This window comes from Aegilops tauschii, chromosome 3 (assembly GCF_002575655.3).
Source record: "Aegilops tauschii subsp. strangulata cultivar AL8/78 chromosome 3, Aet v6.0, whole genome shotgun sequence".
In the NCBI taxonomy this organism is placed as follows: Eukaryota; Viridiplantae; Streptophyta; class Magnoliopsida; order Poales; family Poaceae; genus Aegilops; species Aegilops tauschii.
This window is the reverse complement of record NC_053037.3, coordinates 586,891,871-586,913,486: the sequence shown is the minus strand read 5'-3', so window position 1 is coordinate 586,913,486 and position 21,616 is coordinate 586,891,871. Positions and strand designations below refer to the sequence as shown.

General features: G+C 45.8%; 1 protein-coding gene across 1 annotated transcript; it reads right to left on the bottom strand.

Moving 5' to 3' along the window:
• Nucleotides 1–13,949: 13,949 nt before the first annotated feature.
• On the bottom strand, nucleotides 13,950–18,366 carry LOC141021071 (protein SRG1-like). The gene is made up of 2 exons (XM_073496008.1): nucleotides 18,357–18,366; nucleotides 13,950–14,524 (listed from the first exon to the last, which is right to left on the bottom strand). Exon 2 carries the CDS (start codon nucleotides 14,493–14,495, stop codon nucleotides 13,950–13,952), a length of 546 nt encoding a protein of 181 aa, XP_073352109.1. The 5' UTR covers nucleotides 14,496–14,524; nucleotides 18,357–18,366.
• Nucleotides 18,367–21,616: the final 3,250 nt, after the last annotated feature.

The window sequence follows — 21,616 nt, the reverse complement described above, 5'->3', positions numbered from 1 at the left end:
CCCACCTAACCTGCCGCGGCCTAAGACCCGGGTCAGACTCCTCCTATAACCCTAGCAACCGAGCCCCCCCCCCCCCCCTCAATCTTCTCTCGCTCGCTCCCTCGTTCGTGGCCACCCAGAGATGCTCGCATGCGAAGCGCCCAACCCCCATGCGATCCCCTCTCTCTCTCACCCTCTCCTTAATTTTCCCTTGTGCTCGATCCCCTACCGTTGTTGGCCATCTAATCCGACCACCTTGGTTGTTCGCCAGATCTGGCGGCGGTGATTGGAGACGCTGCTTCGCGTTCGCCGACCGGTTGCGTATGGGGCTCACTAGTAGAAAAAGGGCCTATTGTCCCGGTTGGTAAGGGCCTTTTGTCCCGGTTTTTGAACCGGGACTAAAGGGTCGTTACTAATGCCCTAACCCTTTAGTCCCGGTTCTTACACGAACCGGGACAGATGGGCCTCCACGTGGCCGGTGCGGCGAGCCCAGGCAGGAGGGCCTTTGGTCCCGGTTGGTGGCACTAACCGGGACCAATAGGCATCCACGCGTCAGCATTTCAGGGGCTGGGGTTTTTGTTTTTTTTAAAGGGGGGTTGGGGGTTTTGGGGGGTTAATTTAGGTGTTTCATATATTGTGTTAGCTAGCTAATTAATAGAGAGAAGTGTCCTCTCTTATCTCCGTGCTTGGTCGACGCTACGTACTATATACTTATGGAGAGGACTAGACACGCTAGCTAGTAATCAAATGAAGGAAACAGAAGATCGTCATGAACATATGCATACAGAGAGAAGTGATATCGACCACCTCTCCTTCTCCGAGAGATTGGTCGAACAACAAGTTCTCGTATATCTATCCGACACTACCGGCTACATATATACAATAATTATCTCTTACAATATAATCTCCTAATTAAATTGTAAGAACATAGGGTCCACATAGTATTCTCCGTTTTCAGCGATCACGTGGTCAAGGAAGAATGCCGCCAATTCCTCTTGAATTGCTCGCATACGATCTGGTGCTAGGAGTTCATCCCGCATCCGAAAGATCTAATTTGAAGAAGGTGGTCAATACACACACACACACACACACACACACACACACACCCATATATATATATATATGAATAAATGAAACTCAACACAAATGATGGTAATAAAATAAAATTGTGAATATTATTGCTTACGCACTTCATATTGTTCGTCAGTGTAGCCCCGCTCACAGGTCGTGTAGCGGATGGACTCGCAAACGTAGTATCCACAGTAAATATTCCCGGGTTCCTGCCACAACCACTTTACAAGAAATAGAGGTCAATCAAACTGATAAGCAAGCATGCTAAATGGTATTGATGAAACTAGCGCTTGAATCACTAGGAGATGCGCGGAACATGCTACTATAGTACTTACTTTCAGGTGTTTAAATTGCAGCTTCTTCGGCAGTCCCGGAGCTTTTTTGGTGAATTTTCTCCAAACCCTGCCAGACAAAGAAAACAATTACTTGATATCAGGAAATGAACAAAGTTGCTGATATGGTGGATAATGATCGATTTAACTTACTTCTCGAGCATTTGAGTCATGTCCGCATAGTTCTGGGGATCTTTTCGTCTCGAGTCTAAGACGGTTACTACTCCCTGCTCAAGCTTAATCTCTAGGAGAATATAGTGGAAGCTGCGCACGCATGCATAGGTCATCAATTACATTACTATAATTTGGACTAATAAGGGAAACTGAATATGCACAAGACAGTAGCACTCACTTGAAGTTGTAGGAAAGAGTATATATCTTTGTTTTCATTTATTACCAACAATCGTAGCAAGTTGGCCTCGGTATTTTTGGCATGATATTTAACCTCTGTTGCATCTACGAGATTTGTGTTAATGAACCCAATATCACCGATTTGTCTTTTTTTCAATTTGGCGATCTTCAATCTGCATAATATAGTGAGGATAATTATAAATACATGCAATGAAAGAGCTGACCTATATAGAGACTTAATGACAGAAGTAGTACTACTTACAGACAGTAGCAAGTGATCGTTGATTTATCGAGGGCCTTTTGATTGAAAAACTGGAAGAACTCCTTAAATGGAACATTCAACAGTTCAATTCCAACGAGGTCATGCTTCGGTTTAACTCTCAGCGTCAAAAGTATTCCTCCCCCCAGACTCTCTGCAGGTTTTCATGTACCAATCATGTAATCTTCGCATCATCGCTGTTAGAGATCTTTCATCTTTGACGAGAGGCTTCCCGTAATGGTATTTGTGTTCGTCCACCTCCAAGATATCATAATGTACATCATCGGGCAGGTAATCTCCAAGATTGCTATAACCGGGCACCATCCTCGGATCATTAGCGACGATGTCGCTAGACACCTTGAGCGGGGGGCACGATTGGTTCGCTTGTTCGCCGAGCTGGGCAATTTTTTTCCCAGCTCGCCGTTCTTTTAACCTTTGATCACTGACAGTACTTCCCGACCGCTCCGCTTTGGCAAATGTCTTTGCAATAATGCGCTCATAGTTGCCTTTCGGCGGAGACTTTGGTGGTTTTGTCAGGGCAGCCAGAGTGCGCTTCGCTTTCACCGGATCTACCTTCTCCTCCGGAGGTGGATGTTTCTATGCTTTCACCCCTTCAAAGAAGTTCTTCACTTCGGCTCGCACGATCTTTGTGGTTTCCTCCTCGGTCCTCTCGTATGGTAACTTCTCTGGAGTCTTCAGAGAAGGACCGAATCTGTATTGCCTCCCGCCTCTGGCTGTACTGCTAGACGCCGGCAGAGCAGACGGAGCGGCTGCGGCTGTCTTCTTTCCTTGCTTACGAGGCGGAGGAGAAGGACTACGACGCGCCGGAGCAGCCGGAGCGGCGGCGGGTCTCTTTCGCCCTTGCTGACGAGGCGGAGAAGGAGGAGGCTGGCTGCTCTTGCGCGCCGGCGCAGGCGGAGTACCGCCACACGCCGGAGAAGGAGGCTGAGTGCCCTGATCACTCGCCGGAGGAGGAGGCCGAGGAGGAGGCGGAGTGCCGCCACGCGCCGGAGAAAGAGGTTGAGTGCCCTGATCACTCGCCGGAGGAGGAGGCGGAGGAGGAGGCGGAGTGTCCTTACTCGCCGGAGGCGTCTAGTTCGGAAGGTTGATGAGCTCCTTCCGCCATAGGCATGGAGTCTTCAAAGCAGAACCCAGCCGAGTCTCCCCTTCACCGGTAGGGTGGTCAAGCTGGAGGTCCTCAAATCCCTCCGTTATTTCATCCACCATCACCCTAGCATATCCTTCTGGAATCGGCCGGCAGTGGTAGGTTGCGCCGGGTTCAGGAGGTAAAACAGAGCCAACAGCCGCCTTGACTTTGAAGTTCTGCCATTGCGTCATAAGGTGGCAATGTTGAGACTCCGTGATAGCATCCACGGGGTAGCTAGCAGGAGCCGTCAAGACATGCTCCGGCTGAAGCAGCTCGGTGGAAGCCACGCTTCTTCTCCGCTGAGATGGCGGGTTAGCTTCGGGGGTAGTTTCGGCATGTCGATTGTCGTCTCGTTCCTCTAGCGCTTGAACCCTTTCGTGCAGCTTCTGAATTTGGGTCTGCTCCACTTTTTTCCTCCTCTCCTGGCTTTTGTAACCGCCTGCGTCCGGAAAACCAGCCTTCCACGGAAAGCCTGGCGTGCCTCGTGTCCGTCCAGGGTGCTCAGGATTCCCGAGGGCCATTGTGAGCTCGTCGTTCTCTCTGTCTGGAACGAACGTCCCTTGCTGCGCTGCATCGATGTAGTGCTGAAGCCTCTTGACTGGTATTCTCAAAAGCTCGTCCGTCCAAATGCACCTCCCTGATACAGGGTCCAATTTTCCGCCAGCCCCGAAGAACCAAGTCCGGCAACGGTCTGGCCAGTTCATTGTCTCTGGTTCGATCCCTTTATCAAGTAGATCATTCTCAACCTTGGCCCACTTAGGCCGGGCTTTGAGGTGGCCACCTGACCCCGTGCGATGGTGAAGCTTCTTCTTCGCAGCATTCTTCTTGTTTGTCGCTGACATCTTCTTACTCTTTTCCGATGTCTTGTGGGCCACAAATGCGGGCCAGTGATCTCTGATCTTCTCATACTGGCCGATGAATTCTGGTGTCTCTTCTTTGTCGACAAACGTTTTCAGCTCATTCTTCCACCTCCTGAATAGGTCTGCCATCTTCTTAAGAACATGAGACTTGATTAATTGCTCTTTAACTGGCTTCTCCGGATCCTCCTCTGGCGGTAGGGTGAAATTTGCCTTCAGCTCAGTCCAAAGATCATCTTTCTGCATATCATTGACATAAGACACCGCAGGGTCTTCCTTCTTAGGCTTATACCATTGGTGGATGCTGATCGGGATCTTGTCCCTAACAAGAACCCCGCACTGAGCAGCAAATGCTTCCTTTGTCCGGATGGGTTCAATCGGTTGGCCGTCGCGCGCGATTGCTGTGATCTCAAACCTTTCATCCGAGCGCAACTTTCTCTTCGGGCCTCGTCTCTTTACCGAAGTTGTGCTCGATCCGGAGGGCTAGAAAAAAGACGAAAGACGAGAGTTAATTAATATGTGTACATACCAAAACAATGAATGCATCAATTAGCTAGTCAGCACAGGCTTAACTAATATATTTACCTGGCCGGACTCTGTTCTGTCACCAGAGCCGTCAGCACGGGCTCCTTCTTGCACCAGCATTGGGTCACCGAAGCCATCATAATCATGTCTTTCCTCCTCCACTCTTCGATCACCGTAGCCTGCTTCTTCACCCTGTTCTTCCAGACCATCATGGTCGTTAAGATACGACAAGACATCACCTCTGGCTAAGATTATGTCCCCCAACACCTCTTCTGCTTCCTCGTCTCGTGCGTGCTCCATTGTTTCTGCAAATATTACAACATGGAAATTATTACACAAACATGACAGTAGGTGGATATATTAGTGCAAATGTAGACCTAGCTTATTCCGGGTTTGGGGTGGCCTCGGCAACGCTTCAAGGGTAGGGGCGCGGCGGGAGGGGGTAGGAGACCGACATCGTTTTTTTCTAGGGTTTGGGTGTCCTCGAGAGTTTTGGTCGAGCGAGAGGGCCCGGGGGGTGCTCCCGTGGTATAAGTTATCACGATCGAGAGGGGGTGCTCACTTTTCTAAAAATCTAACTTTTGCATATATGAACATATATACACAGAGAACATACATACATATATACACTTTTTTAAACATGAAGCAGGTGGATATATTAGTGGCAAACGTAGGCCTAGCTTCTCCCGGGTTTGGGGTGGCCTCGGCAACGCTTCACGTTTGTCTAGCTAGTGTCAAAGTATTCAACAAAACCCCTCGGCGTTCCTCGACCCTCGACCCCTCGACGACCCTCGCACCTCGAACCCTCGACGACCCTCGACCCCTCGGTGACCCTCGACCCTCCGCCCTAGTTCCCGACCCTCGACCGCTCGGCGATCCTCGACACCCTCATCCCCGATAAAAAAGAAGAAGAAAAAAAAGAGGAGAAGAAGAAGGAATAGAGGAGTGGAAGATTTCTTTTTTTCTTCTTCTTCCTCTTCTTATTTTTTCCGACGTCCCCCATCATGTCATGTCCGACGCCCCCCCCCCCCCCGCCTCATGTAATGTCCGACGTCCCCCCTCACTTTAACAAAGAACTACCTTAAAAAAACACTTGCTTCGCCGCGGGTGCTCGATCGGTGCGACGTGGACTCGGTGGAAACACTTTATGAAAATGCGGTGGTGGCCGGGCCGGGCGGTTTTCTTTTCCTTCTTCATTTTTTCCTTTGTTTTTTCTTATATGTTTGTTTTCGTTTTCACTCTACATTTTCGTACATATGAAAAAAATAAAGTTTCTATACAAAAGTGCACAATTTTTATGAACAAATTACAACATCTAAATTAACTACACATCTAAATAAATATTACTACACATCTGAAATTTTCCTAATCTTAAAACTAAACTAAAATAATCTAAAAAACATGTAAAAACATCTAAGGGCAGGGGCGGAGGGGCACGGCGGAGGGGCCGGCGCCGGCGCCGGCGGGGCAGGGTGCGGGACAAAGGAGGGGCGCGGGAGCAGGCTGGTGCTCACAGGGGGCGGCGGGGCACGGTGGAGCAGGGGCGACGGCGACTCGGGGGAGCAGGGGCGTTGGGGCAGAGGGCGAAAGCGGCGACGTTGAGCAGCCTGACGGCGTCGGTGGCGGCGGCGACGGCGACGTCGACCAGCCTGACGGCGTCGGTGGCGGCGGCGGCGGCGACGGCAACGTGAAGCAGGGGCGTCGGGCGGCGATGGCGAGGAGGAGCAGGGGCGTCGGGGGTGAAGAAGTGATGGATTTGGTCGAAACTGCTAAGTGTTTGCTTATATATCCAGGGCATTGGTACCGGTTCGTGACACCAACCGGGACCAATGAGCCCTTTAGTCCCGGTTTGTGCCACCAACCGGGACCAAAGGCCTCTTTTCAGCAGCCCAAAGGGCGGGAAGCGACGGCCTTTGGTCCCGGTTGGTGGCACCAACCGGGACGGAAAGCCTTGCACAGCGGCGTGGTGGTGGGAGTTTAGTCCCACGTCGCTAGCTGAGAGAGAGTCGCACCTGTTTATAAGGTGCGGTGCGCCTGAGCTGTCGAGCTCCTCTCTAAAGCAGGCTTACAGGCCTAACCTCTCTGTACATGCCTGTGGGCCTACTGGGCCTTCTGCGGGCCTGAGTCCTGGCCCATCCATGGGTTTCTAGTCGTATTCAGGCCGTGGTGGCCCAGTAGGTAGCATATTTTTTATTTTTTGCCTGTTTTTTTGTTTCTTTTTTGCTTTATTTATTTTGTTTTGTTTCTACTTACAACAAAAAACTTATTTATTTTATTTTATTTTGTTTCTAATTACTTATTTATTTTACTTTATGATAATTCTTTTTGCTATTAAAGTTTCTAACAAAAAAAGTTCTTTACGAAAATTCCTTTTGCTTTCAATGATTTTGAACAGAAAATACTTCAATAATTTTAGTTGCATCAATTTTATATAATTTTAGTTTGAATAATACTAGAGGTTGCTTATAATGTTTTGAACAGAAAATACTTTGATAATTTTAGTTTCATAAATTTTATTTATGTTATTAAAGTTTATTTTATTTTGTTTCTACTTATATATTTTATTAAAGTTTATATTATTTTGTTTCTAATTACTTATTTATTTTATTTGTTATTTTTCATGCACCATTTTTCATGCATTTAATGATTATTTTGAGCTATAAGACCCTAAAATTGAAAAGCATTTCAAATGAACTCTGAAAAGGTTGAAAGTTGGCATGGTATCATCATTTCATCCACATAGCATGTGCAAGAAAGTTGAGAGGGTTACGGCAAAAATTGGACAATCTCTTTCGAAGTATCAGGATTTCATACGGAAACTCGTCTGTTACAAAGGGATTTCATTTTTCAAACTTATTTGAACTCCTGACTTTTTCTGTGTTCAAAATGCACCATTCAAAGCCACATCATCAATTTTCGACCCTTTCTGACTTTATTTGTTATTTTTCATGCATTTATTGATTATTTTGAGCTATAAGACCGTGAAATTGAAAAGCATTTCAAATGAACTCTGAAAAGGTTGAAAGTTGGCATGGTATCATCATTTCATCCACATAGCATGTGCAAGAAAGTTGAGAGGGTTACGGCAAAAACTAGATGCACTTCGTGTACAAAACGGACAATGGTATCATACTCGTCTGTTACAAAGTTGGCATGGTATCATCATAATAGTTCCGGGAGAAAGTCTTCACTTTTTCTTCGCTTGTGTCATTTGCTTATTGCGCCGTAACCATGGATAATCTTCATCATTTATCAGGATGCTTGGGTCAGCCTTGACTTTGAAGGGAGGAATTTCATGAAACTTCTCATAATCTTCAGACATGTCTATCTTGCCCTCCACTCCCACAATGTTCCTTTTTCCTGAAAGAACTATGTGGCGCTTTGGCTTATCGTATGATATATATGCTTCCTTATCTTTTCTTTTTCTCGGTCTGGTAGACATGTCCTTCACATAGATAACCTGTGCCACATCATTGGCTAGGACGAACGGTTCGTCAGTGTACCCAAGATTGTTCAGATCCACTGTTGTCATTCTGTACTGTGGGTCTACCTGTACCCTGCCTCCTGACAGATTGACCCATTTGCACTTAAACAAAGGGACCTTAAAATCATGTCCGTAGTCAAGTTCCCATATGTCCATTATGTAACCATAATATGTGTCCTTTCCCCTCTCGGTTGCTGCAGCAAAGCAGACACCGCTGTTTTGGTTGGTGCTCTTTTGATCTTGGGTGATCGTGTAAAATGTATTCCCATTTATCTCGTATCCTTTCTAAGTCAATACAGTCAAAGATGGTCCCCTGGACAACGAGTACAACTCATCACAAACAGTGGTGTCACCTCTGAGACGTGTTTCCAACCAACTGCTGAAAGTCCTGATGTGTTCACATGTAATCCAGTCGTCGCACTGCTCCGAGTGTTTGGAGCACAGACTGTTCTTGTGTTCATCGACATACGGGGTAACCAAGGTAGAGTTCTGTAGAACTGTGTAGTGTGCTTGAGACCAAGAATGCCCGTCCCTGCATATTATTGAGTCCGCTCCTAGCGTGCCTTTTCCAGTCAGTCTTCCCTCATACCGCGATATAGGGAGACCTATCTTCTTAAGGCCAGGAATGAAGTCAACACAAAACCCAATGACATCCTCTGTTTGATGGCCCATGGAGATGCTTCCTTCTGGCCTAGCGCGGTTACGGACATATTTCTTTAGGACTCCCATGAACCTCTCAAAGGGGAACATATTGTGTAGAAATACGGGCCCCAGAATGACAATCTCGTCGACTAGATGAACTAGGACGTGCGTCATGATATTGAAGAAGGATGGTGGGAACACCAGCTCGAAACTGACAAGACATTGCGCCACATCACTCCTTAGCCTTGGTATGATTTCTGGATCGATCACCTTCTGAGAGATTGCATTGAGGAATGCACATAGCTTCACAATGGCTAATCGGACGTTTTCCGGTAGAAGCCCCCTCAATGCAACCGGAAGCAGTTGCGTCATAATGATGTGGCAGTCATGAGACTTTAGGTTCTGGAACTTTTTCTCTGGCATATTTATTATTACCTTTATATTCGACGAGAAGCAAGTCGGGACCTTCATACTGAGCAGGCATTCAAAGAAGATTTCTTTCTCTTCTTTCGTAAGAGCGTAGCTGGCAAGACCTTCATACTGCTTCGGAGGCATGCCGTCTTTTTCGTGCAAACGTTGCAGGTCCTCCCGTGCCTCTGGTGTAACTTTTGTCTTCACATACACGCCCAAGAAGCCTAGCAGGTTCATGCAAAGGTTCTTCGTCACGTGCATCACGTCGATTGAAGAGCGGACCTCTAGGTCTTTCCAGTAGGGTAGGTCCCAAAATATAGATTTCTTCTTCCACATGGGTGCGTATCCCTCAGCGTCATTCGGAACAGCTAGTCCGTCGGGACCGTTTCCAAAGATTACGTGTAAATCATTGACCATAGCAAGTACGTGATCACCGGTACGCATGGCGGGCTTCTTCCGGTGATCTGCCTCGCCTTTGAAATGCTTGCCTTTCTTTCGACATTGATGGTTGGTCGGAAGAAATCGACGATGGCCCAGGTACACATTCTTCCTGCATTTGTCCGGGTATATACTTTCAGTGTCATCTAAACAGTGCGTGCATGCGCGATATCCCTTGTTTGTCTGTCCTGAAAGGTTACTGAGAGCGGGCCAATCATTGATGGTTACAAACAGCAACGCGTGCAGGTTAAATTCCTCCTGTTTGTGCTCATCCCACGTACGTACACCGTTTTCATTCCACAGTTGTAAAAGTTCTTCAACTAATGGCCTTAGGTACACATCAATGTCGTTGCCGGGTTGCTTAGGGCCTTGGATGAGAACTGGCATCATAATGAACTTCCGCTTCATGCACATCCAAGGAGGAAGGTTATACATACATAGAGTCACGGGCCAGGTGCTGTGATTGCTGCTCTGCTCCCCGAAAGGATTAATGCCATCCGCGCTTAAACCAAACCATACGTTCCTTGGGTCAGCTGCAAACTCAGCCCAATACTTTCTCTTGATTTTTCTCCACTGCGACCCGTCAGCGGGTGCTCTCAACTTCCCGTCTTTCTTACGGTCCTCACTGTGCCATCGCATCAACTTGGCATGCTCTTCGTTTCTGAACAGACGTTTCAACCGTGGTATTATAGGAGCATACCACATCACCTTCGCAGGAACCCTCTTCCTGGGGGGCTCGCCGTCAACATCACCAGGGTCACCTCGTCTAATCTTATACCGCAAGGCACCGCAAACCGGGCATGCATTCAAATCCTCGTACGCACCGCGGTAGAGGATGCAGTCATTAGGGCATGCATGTATCTTCTGCACCTCCAATCCTCAAGGGCATACGACCTTCTTTGTTGCGTATGTACTGTCGGGCAATTCGTTATCCTTTGGAAGCTTCTTCTTCAATATTTTCAATAGCTTCTCAAATCCTTTGTCAGGCACAGCATTCTCTGCCTTCCACTGCAGCAATTCCAATACGGTACCGAGCTTTGTGTTGCCATCTTCGCAATTGGGGTACAACCCTTTTTTGTGATCCTCTAACATGCGATCGAACTTCAGCTTCTCCTTTTGACTTTCGCATTGCGTCCTCGCATCGACAATGACCCGGCGGAGATCATCATCATCGGGCACTGGTTCCTCTTGATCTTCAGCAGCTTCCCGCGTTGCAGCATCATTGGGCACATCGTCTGGTTCCTCTTGATCTTCAGCAGCTTCCCCCGTTGCAGCATCACCGTATTCAGGGGGCACATAGTTGTCATCGTCCTCTTCTTCTTCGCCGTCTTCCATCATAACCCCTATTTCTCCGTGCCTCGTCCAAACATTATACTGTGGCATGAAACCCTTGTAAAGCAGGTGGGTGTGAAGGATTTTCCGGTCAGAGTAAGACTTCGTATTCCCACATTTAGGGCATGGACAACACATAAACCATTCTGCTTGTTTGCCTCAGCCACTTCGAGAAAATCATGCACGCCCTTAATGTACTCGGAGGTGTGTCTGTCACCGTACATCCATTGCCGGTTGATCTGCGTGCATTTTATATAATTAAGAGTGTCAAAAATCATTACAGAACATCATGAATAGATAATTAAGTGACCAAATTAATAGAAGTTCATCATCACATTAAAACCAAAGTACATACATAGTTCTCATCTAACAACATATAGCTCTCCAGAGCATCTAATTAATTAAACCATACATTGAAACTATGTAAAACATTTCAATGCGAAAACAAATGCAATCATAATCGCAACCAAGGTAACAATTGATCCAACGGCATAATGATACCAAGCCTCGGTATGAATGGCATATTTTCTAATCTTTCTAATCTTCAAGCGCATTGCATCCATCTTGATCTTGTGATCATCGACGATATCCGCAACATGCAACTCCAATATCATCTTCTCCTCCTCAATTTTTTTTATTTTTTCCTTCAAGAAATTGTTTTCTTCTTCAACTAAATTTAACCTCTCGACAATAGGGTCGGTTGGAATTTCCGGTTCACATACCTCTTAGATAAATAAAATCTATGTCACGTTGGTCGGCATAATTTTCATAAACAATAAATGAACCAATAGTTATAAAGATAATATATACCACATCCGAATCATAGACAGGAGGAGGGCCGACGGGGGCAGATACCAAAACCATCGCACTATATAATAACAAGCAATAAAATAGTAAGAAAATAAGACAAGTATCTACCTAAAGTAAGAATTTTTTTTTCAGAAAGAAGATAAGAACAAGAGGCTCACCACGGTGGTCCCGGCGACGAGATCGGCGCGGGCGATCAACGGCGGTGAAGACGGGAATGGGACATGACGGGCCGCTAAACCTAGACAAATCTCGAGGAAAATGGAGCTTTGAGGTCGAGCTTCGAGAGGAGAAAGCTTAACTAGTTTGGCTTGGGCATTTCATCGAACACCTCATGTGCATAGGAGGTGAGCTAGAGCACCACAAAGCCCTCCCCTCGCCGGCCAGAGAAAAACAGAGCACTGGAGTGCTTTGCTCGCGGGCGAGGGTTATATATAGGCACCTCATTGGTCCCGGTTCGTGGCATGAACCGGGACTAAAAGGCAGCATGTGGTCACGGTTCAAGCCACCAACCGGGACCAATGGTGGTGGGCCAGGAGCAAGGCCCATTGGTCCCGGTTCGTCCCACCAACCGGGACCAAAGGGGCCAGACGAACCAAGACCAATGCCCCCACGAGGCCCGGCAGGCCCCTGGCCTCACGAACCGGGACCAGTGCCCCCATTGGACCCGGTTCTGGATTGAACTGGGACTAATGGGCTGACCCGGCCTGAACCAAAGCCCTCTTTTCTACTAGTGGCTCCTGGCGGCCGCCTTGGGCCTTGTTTGGCACACAGGGCTCGGGGAGGCTTTTAGAGGATTTTCCCTCTTGGGCTCAAAAGCCCCTAAAACCCGCAAGCCTGTGTTTGGTGTACAGGGCTTATGCCGGGCCGGCCCCAAAATTCCCCTTAGATCCGCCCCATTCCACGGGGCTTTCACGCATCGAGGGTTACCTCGCGGCTTGGCCCTTGCCCGCCGCCAGCCACAAGGAGACCGAGCCGCCAAAAGGCTTCTAGGGTATGCCGTCGCCGCCACCTCCCCTCCCCTCTCCTACCCTTCCCTAGGGTTGCTTCTCTCCCCGCCATGGCTGTGACCAAACAAGTAAATTTTAGAGAAAGAGGATTCGGGCTGGAAGAGGTTGGGGAAGAGTGGGGATTTCAAGGGATTTGGTGCAGGGAAGGGATTCACCAAATCCCTAATAATCCCCAGCCCCTTTGGGGTTCGAAAGCCCTTTGTGCCAAACAAGGCCTTGGGGGGGGGGGGGGGGGGGGGGGGGGGGTAGGCAACCTGTGACTGTGAGGCGGACCTGTGGCGGAGGCGCGGGAGGCGATCTGGCGCAGCAGTGGCCTACTCAAGTGCTCAAGGTCATGTCCTCGGCGGCTGCCTGGCGTGATGTGGCTCGCTGCATGCACTACAGCCACTGGTGGCGCAAGATGCTGGGGCAGCGTGAGCTTCCATCTCTGTACTCTGCATGCTAACCACATTGTTGGTGTCAACAACAGGTCTTTAGGCCGACACTATCAATCTTGAATCTTTTTTTGTATCCTCTCAGCACTGGCTCAAGCTTTCTATTAGGCTGGGCACCTGCGGCTTTTTGTTGGATTTATGCACCTCTCCTTTTTGATTGTTTGTTTGTTTGTTTGTTTGTTGCAATTTGGAACGTATATAAGTTGCTAGCATTTGATGTAAAGTGTGTGGGTGGGACTATTAATTTAAATTTTAAATTTGTGCATAATAAGTTGGTAAACCAGAAATTTGTGGTGAGGGCCAGGCGGGCCTTGCCAGGCCCATCTGGGCGACGGACGTACCACAAAATTGAAGGTAGCATACGATCAGAAGCAAATCTGAAGTGCGGGTTGAATATCAAAACCAGATGGGCTTTTATGCGAAAATACGCGACGGTGAACTGACAGAAGCAATTGGTGCTTTATTAGTAGGTAAAAAAGATACGACATTAGCTGAGACATGTTGCTAGACAAAAAGGTCAATTTGCAAATAGGTCCCTATAAAAAGTAGTTTGTTACATAACAGCCTAAGGAGCGATGACCTACGTGGCTGGTTTTTTCCCCTCTTGGATTTGGCCTTATTAGATCAAATAAACGAGTTTATGGACTAAATCGGATCACTTCTCGAGTTGTTGACCTAAAATGTGTAATTAGTTTGAGTTCATGGACCAATGGTGCACTTCACTCCAATAAAAAGCACCCTTTGTCCAAAACAAAGTCCAGTCAACTTTATTTATTTTTGGTCCAGGTTTGTAATTGCCGTTGGATACATACATGCACGACATACAATGAAGAAAGTAACTTCTTTAGATTCCATCCTGGACCTAGGTAATTATGTTTTTTGATTGATCTTGAGACTATCCACGAACCATGTCCCTTCGGCAAGCGCCCTGAAGTTTCCCTTGATGTACTCAACCTTCTCGATCGCCTTGTACGCTGCCTCGCCTAGCTCCGGGAGCGGCTTCACCAGCCCGGCAACACAAGCATGCTGAAACATCACCACGGTGGCCCGGCCTTTCTTGGTGTCCGCCACCACCCTGTGCACGGCGCTCTTGTACATGCCATTGGTGAGGATCTGGAGGATGTCGCCAACGTTGATAACCAAGGCGCCTGGCAGCGGGTTCACCGGGTACCATGTGCCGTTTCTCCTCACCTGCAGGCCGGGGGTTTCGTCGACGTGGAGCAGCAGCGTGAGTCCGAGGCCGTCGTGGTGCGGCGTGATGCCGATCACCTTGTCCGGGTGGGGGCACGGAGGGTAGTAGTGGAAGGCCACGCTCTGCCTCTTGCCCTGGAAGATTCCCACGAGCGTCTCCTGCTCGACCCCGAGGTCGCTCGCCATGAACGGCATGAGGCGGGTAGTGAGGTCTGACATCTCCATTGCGTACTTGTCAAGTGCATCTCTGAATGATTTTTTTGGATATGTACGCGAATGAGAGTGAGACAAAGCAAACAGAGCAATGCATGTAATTTAAGCAAGAGATGAAGAAGATTAATAGTGTATTATTAGGACCTAAATGTTGAGAGCTCCTTTACGGTGATTGGGGCAGTGCTGGGAGTACTTTCGAGTACTTACCCCTCCGAATTTTATTAGCCGTCCGATCTGGTGTGGGATTAAAAATGAATTAACCTAATTATTTTAATCAGAGAAGGGCATAATGGTTTAGGGTAAAATATTCTGTTTTCAACCGATCACGTTCACGACGTCTAGATCCAGTCCTCGTTCTCGTCAAGTCCTCGTTCTCGTCCTCTTCCTTCTGTCTGACGAGCCCGGCGAGAGGTACCAACAACGTCGTCGGCGTCGTCCTCGTCCTCCACCTCATCCCCTTCACTATAAATGACGTGCCCGGCGGCAGGAAGAAGATTAAGGCGCGACATCTGCGGCGGCAGTGTCGGCGGCGACGGTGGCGGCGCTTTAGGAACTCGTCCCCGCCGATCACATCGCTTCCGGGCTTGCATACTAAGGTATGAATCGCCCGAATCTCAACTCCTCCCCGTTTGATTGGCCCGTTGGAAGTCACTCTTGGCAGGAACTCCAACTTCCCGTAGATGGATCTATACTCTGCGGTTGGCCCCTCGATTAGGCCGCCGGGAGATATCAATGCTTGTTCTGAAAGTAGGCTTGTTTTCTTGATGCAGCAGGAGATATCAATGCCTGCGGGAGATATCGCCATAAACTTACTTTGTTTCGTAGCCTGCACTTCCTACTTATATTTGTTTAGTCATCATCGATTTAGGTTTCCCTAGTGCATGCAATTCAATTTAGAATTTTTCATCATCCATGGTCACTTCACTAGTTTATAGGCGAGCCAGTTTATGGACGTTTATGATCACTTGTCATAACATGTACAAGGAGCAAAGTTTAAAATTCCACGCAAGATTTCGTACTGGGTTTTGCATAGGTTTATGTTTGTCCTTTCAGATTTTTATTCGTCCGAATTGTGATGCAGGAAGACATGGCGGATGTAAGTCATGAGTCAATGATGGAGTACTATCATATTGCCAATAAGATGTTTAATAGTGAGGATGAAGGTTATACATTCTATAACAAATATGGTCTTGAGAAAGGTTTTAGTGTCCGGAGAAGCTATGTCGAGTGGGATGGATCCAACTGCCATATAATTTTAAGGAAATTTGTGTGTAGTCGTGAAGGGGTTCGTGAAGAGAAGCACATGAAGAGGAAGATGGAAGATAGAAAGAGGAGGCCACGGAGTATAACTCGTGTAGGGTGTAAAGCTAAATTGGTGATTGCAAGACAGGAGGAAACAGGTCAGTGGTTTGTCAAGGATTTCATCGATGAACACAACCATCCTCTAGCCCCACGGGATCTGTCGTGTCTTTTGCGTTCACACAGAAGCATTAGCGATGAGCAGAAAGCGGACATTGCAGACATGGAAAAATCTAGGATTAGAAAACACCATATTATGGATATTATGTGCATGCAATACGGTGGATATGATGAGGTTGGATGCATTATGAGGGACATTTGTAATTTCTGCCATGCTAACAAGCAGGAAACAATTTCTTCCAGGGATGCTCAAACGGTGATCAATCACATGGTGGCGAGGCAAGAGCAAGATTCAGATTTTTTTTCTTCAGGTACATGGTTGATGAAGCTGGCCATCTTAAGGGACTGTTCTGGTGTGATAGTCAATCCCGACATGACTACCAGGAGACGTTATTGTTTTTGATAGCACATACAGAACCAATAAGTACAATCTGCCATTTGTGTCGTTTGTCGGGTTAAATCACCACCGCAGCACCGTTATTTTTGCATGTGGTATCATTTCACATGAAACAAGCCAGGCATACGAGTGGATGTTACGGACCTTTTCTGATGCTATGCGACAGAAGCATCCTATATCTGTGATCACGGATGGGGACCTTGCAATGCAAAGAGCAATCAGGGTGGTGTGGCCTGACTCAAACCATAGGCTCTGTATATGGCACATTCAGCAGAACATTGTACGCCATCTGCATGATGACGCGGTAAAGGAGGAATTCAGATCTTTCATATATGATACATCTTCCATTGAAGAGCATGAGAGAAAATGGTTACACTTCTTACAACGGAATAAAGTAACAAGTTAGGACTCTTGGCTGCATCAGATGTATAAGATGAGAAAACTGTGGTGTGCTCCATATCTTGGGGGCCGTTGTTTCCTAGGATTGAGCAGCAATCAGCGGAGTGAGAGTTTAAACTCGGTGCTACGTACATATGCATCTTGAGGCTAAGATGACGTTTTTTCAAATGCTAGAGCACTATGAGCGTTGCCTTGCGTCGCGACGCTTGAACGAGGCTCTCCAAGACATCGAGGCCTTACAGTCCATTCCATTCACAGAGGAAAATGCTTCAGTTCTTGAGAAACACGCCGCGAAAGTTTTCACTCCTGCTGTGTTTAAGTTGGTCTTATGGAGCAAAGATGGTGTCAAAATATGTGAGATCAGAGAGGTACTTGATGCAGCAGAGGTTACCACATACGTTGTGTCTAAGAAGGAAAGAATGGATAAAAAGATCAAAGTGCGCACGGAGTCGAAGGAAGGTCTGCTTCGCAGTATCAGTTGTTCTTGCCGCAAATTGAATGCGCAGGCACACCATGTTCCCACATATTTTACATATTGGGAACTTTACAAGAAGAAACACTGCTCAGGTGTTGTGTTCCCACTAGGTGGAAAATGAGTGCAAAATGTGCATTCGCACCGACCAGAAAGAGCGAGATGTATGCATACTCTGCAGCCCTACAAAGGTACCGTAAGCTAAGGAATTTTAGTCACGCAGCATGTTTTAAGGCGTGCCACTCTGATGAGGCGTTTCAGCATCTAAAAAGGGTTTTGGAAGGACAAGATGTTTGCAAGGGATCAACAAGTGAACAAGCTGATAGCAAGGGATCAACTAATGCTCAGGGTAACAACATTAGGTTTGGCCCGTTGATGCCACAATCGGCTAACCTTGATGGTGAAGGTTTCGAAAAGGTTCTGGATCCCGTGCATGTGCCAGGCCGAGGTGCTCCGAAGAAAAGGCTACAGGCAAAGATGAAGAAAACCAGAACAAAGGGTAGATGTATCTATTGTCATGAGGCAGATGGTCACAATCGACGTACGTGCGCCAAATTGACAGAGGTACCTAATATGCCGTAATTTAATGTTTTAATGTGTCCAAATATATTCCATGGCATTAATAATATCCTTATGTGCAGGATCTCAAAGCAGAACTATGATAGCTACAACATTGTGCGCACGGTCGGACAGCAAGTACGTCGACGATCAACCTGATGTTGGCGTGTGCATTGTTGACTATGTCTAGTATCCTGTGACCTTTCCTCTAAAATACTTCATTCTGTCAGTTAGTGACTTCCTCATAATGTATGACTCAGCTATTTGGTTGTCCACTCCGTTGTAACGAGTTTGGAATATTTTTTTTGCATTTTATATGTGAGTTTTTCAAGTGCAACCTCAAGAATCATGGTTTCTTCGTGGCCAGCGTGTAGCTTGTTTATTTTGCACGATAAAATTTGGAAATAGATGTAATGGAGGAATTATATTTCGCTCCCGAAAACAAAATAAAAGACGATAAATCCGAAAAATACATTAGTCATCCATGCTCTGCAATTGAAGAATATACAGGACGAATACAGATGATGAATCATACTCATCCTACATATCCTACACATAGAGTGCAAGGAAGACCAACGCTTGTAATAATCAAATAGATGAAGGTATGTAGGCAGGTCCAGGACTTGCTTGGGGGGCGAGGTGGGACTAAAAATGTTAAGTCCGGCACGAGAAAAGGTGATTTTTTTTCAACTCCTACAAGGTTTTATATTTTTTTGAATTTTTTTGAATTTATACTGCCCTCTAGACTGACTGATCAAAACATCGGTCTATACCTCTAGGGGGCATTGTAAAATATATATATATTCCAAATTTTCTTTGATACCCATGTTTGGCACATGTGGGTCACCGTGTAAAAGAAAAATTGCGTGATTTGGAGGTGGTGGAAAAAATGTTCAAAAAATGGCTTAAGTTAGACCAAATGGTCCCTCCGGAATGCGGTGATTTTTTCGACCACCTCCAATCACCTCAATTTTGGCACACATGATCTCTTGCACTAGCAAAGCTAGGTTTCCAAGGCTTTATTTTTTTGATTTTTTTGAAATTTATACTGCCCTCTAGACTGACTGATCAAAACATCGGTCTATACCTCAAGGAGGCATTGTAAAATATATTTTTTCCCAAATTTTCTTTCATAGACATGTTTGGCACATGTGGGTCACGGTGTAAAAAAAATTGGATGATTTGGAGGTGGTGGAAAAATCACCTTTGTTCAAAAAATGGCTTAAGTTAGACCAAACGGTCCCTCCGGAATGCGGTGACTTTTTCGACCACCTCCAAATCACCTCAATTTTTGCACACATGATCTCTTGCACAAACAAAGCTAGGTTTCCATGGTTTTATATTTTTCTAAATTTTTTTAAATTTATACTGCCCTCTAGACTGACGGGTCAAAACATCGGTCTATACCTCAAGGGGGCATTGTAAAATATATTTTTTCCAAATTTTATTTCATAGACATGTTTGGCACATGTGGGTCACCGTGTAAAAGAAAAATTGGGTGATTTGGAGGTGGTGGAAAAAATCACCTTTGTTATGGCTTAAGTTAGACCAAATAGTCCCTCCGGAATGCGGTGATTTTTTCCACCACGTCCAAATCACCTCAATTTTGGCACACATGATCTCTTGCACAAACAAAGCTAGGTTTCCAAGGTTTTATATTTTTTTCAATTTTTTTGAATTTATACTGCCCTCTAGACTGACTGATCAAAACATCGGTCTATACCTCAAGGGGGCATTGTAAAATGTTTTCTCCAAATTTTCTTTCATAGACATGTTTGACACATGTGGGTCACCGTGTAAAAGAAAAATTGGGTGATTTGGAGGTGGTGGAAAAAATCACCTTTGTTCAAAAAATGGCCTTAAGACCAAATGGTCCCTCCGGAATGCGGTGATTTTTTCGACCACCTCCAAATCACCTCAATTTTGGCACACATGATCTTTTGCACAAACAAAGCTAGGTTTTCAAGGTTTTATAATTTTTTGAATTTTTTTGAATTTATACTGCCCTCTAGACTGACTGATCAAAACATCAGTCTATACCTCAAGGGGGCATTGTAAAATATTTTTTTCCAAATTTTCTCACATAGACATGTTTGGCACATGTGGGTCACCGTGTAAAAGAAAAATTGGGTGATTTGGAGGTGGTGAAAAAATCTCCTTTGTTCAAAAAATGGCTTAAGTTAGACCAAATGGTCCCACCGGAATGCGGTGATATTTTCCACCACCTCTAAATCACCTCAATTTTGGCACACATGATCTCTTGCACAAAAAAAGCTATGTTTCCAAGGTTTTATATTTTTTTTGAATTTTTATGAATTTATACTGCCCTCTAGACTGACTGATCAAAACATCGGTCTATACCTCAAGGGGGCATTGTAAAATATTTTTTTTTAAATTTTCTTTCATAGATATGTTTGGCACATGTGGGTCACCGTGTAAAAGAAAATTTGGGTGATTTGGAGGTGGTCGAAAAAACCACCTTTGTTCAAAAAATGGCTTAAGTTAGACCAAATGGTCCCTCCGGAATGTGGTGATTTTTTCGACCACCTCCAAATCACCTCAATTTTGGCACACATGATCTCTTGCACAAATAAAGCTAGGTTTCCAAAGTTTTATATTTTTTTGAATTGTTTTTAAATTTATACTGCCCTCTAGACTGACTGATCAAAACATCGGTCTATACCTCAAGGGGGCATTGTAAAATATATTTTTCCAAATTTTCTTTCATAGACATGTTTGGCACATGTGGGTTATTGTGTAAAAGAAAAATTGGGTGATTTGGAGGTGGTGGAAAAACCTTTGTTCAAGAAATGGCTTAAGTTAGACCAAATGGTCCCTACAGAATGCGGTGATTTTTTCGACCACCTCCAAATCACCTCAATTTTGGCACACATGATCTCTTGCACAAACAAAGCTAGGTAAGTCAGTGAGCATGTGTTAAATTTTGTTGGTGATATGAAGAAGATCAAAACTAATTTCAATATGCAAAAAAATGCTCACCTACCAGAGGCAGGAGATTTCATACACCACGGCCTGTATACGACTAGGAACCCAACAAGTTTATGGGCCAGGATGCAGGCCCGTGGTGCAGACTACTCTTCTGCTGGTAGGCCCAACGGGGCAGAGAGCATGATCATTAGGCAAAGTACTGCCTGCATATGAGAGGAGCTTGAGTGGGGAGGCACAGCCGGGTATATAAGCTGGTGCATCTCCCTCTCGCTCGGCGAGGTGGGACTAAACTCCCACCACCGTTTGCTCTGCCCTGGTGCGCCGATGCGATGGGCCAGATTAGATGGGCTTTCACAGGCCAGCCTATTCCGCGTGCTGGATCACACGTGGGTCTAGATGTCTAGGCTGGCCCATGCTTTTCCTTTTGTTTATTTTTTTCCTTTTCCTTTTGTTTACATAAAAATTACCTGACCACTCAAAAAATAACATAAATGTTACATGACGCCTCGAAAAATAACATACAAAAAATTCAAAAGGTATTTTTATCAAACACAGCTTTTTAAATATTTATATTTTCTTTTCTTATAAATAAGTGATATTTTCAAAATTCTAATAAGTAGGATAATATAACTTTATTAAAAATATATATTACAGCTTATTTCGAATTCTCTTTTTTGCACACACTATTTTTAATAGTCCACACCCTTGTAACAGTATGAGTTTGCGATATTTGGTTTGCATTTTCTATAAATCCGAAAAAATACATCAGTCATCTTTGCTCTCCAATTGAAGAATATACAGGATGAATACAGATGATTAATCATACTCATCCTACATATCCTCCACGTAGAGTGCAAGGAAGACCAACGCTTGTAATAGGCAAATAGATGAAGGTATTTAAGCCGGTGCAGCACTTGCTCGGGGGGCGAGGTGGGACTA

Bases quoted from the DNA above. Each gene is read 5' to 3' on its own strand.
- LOC141021071 (XM_073496008.1), bottom strand. From the start codon at position 14,495: ATGGAGATGTCAGACCTCACTACCCGCCTCATGCCGTTCATGGCGAGC.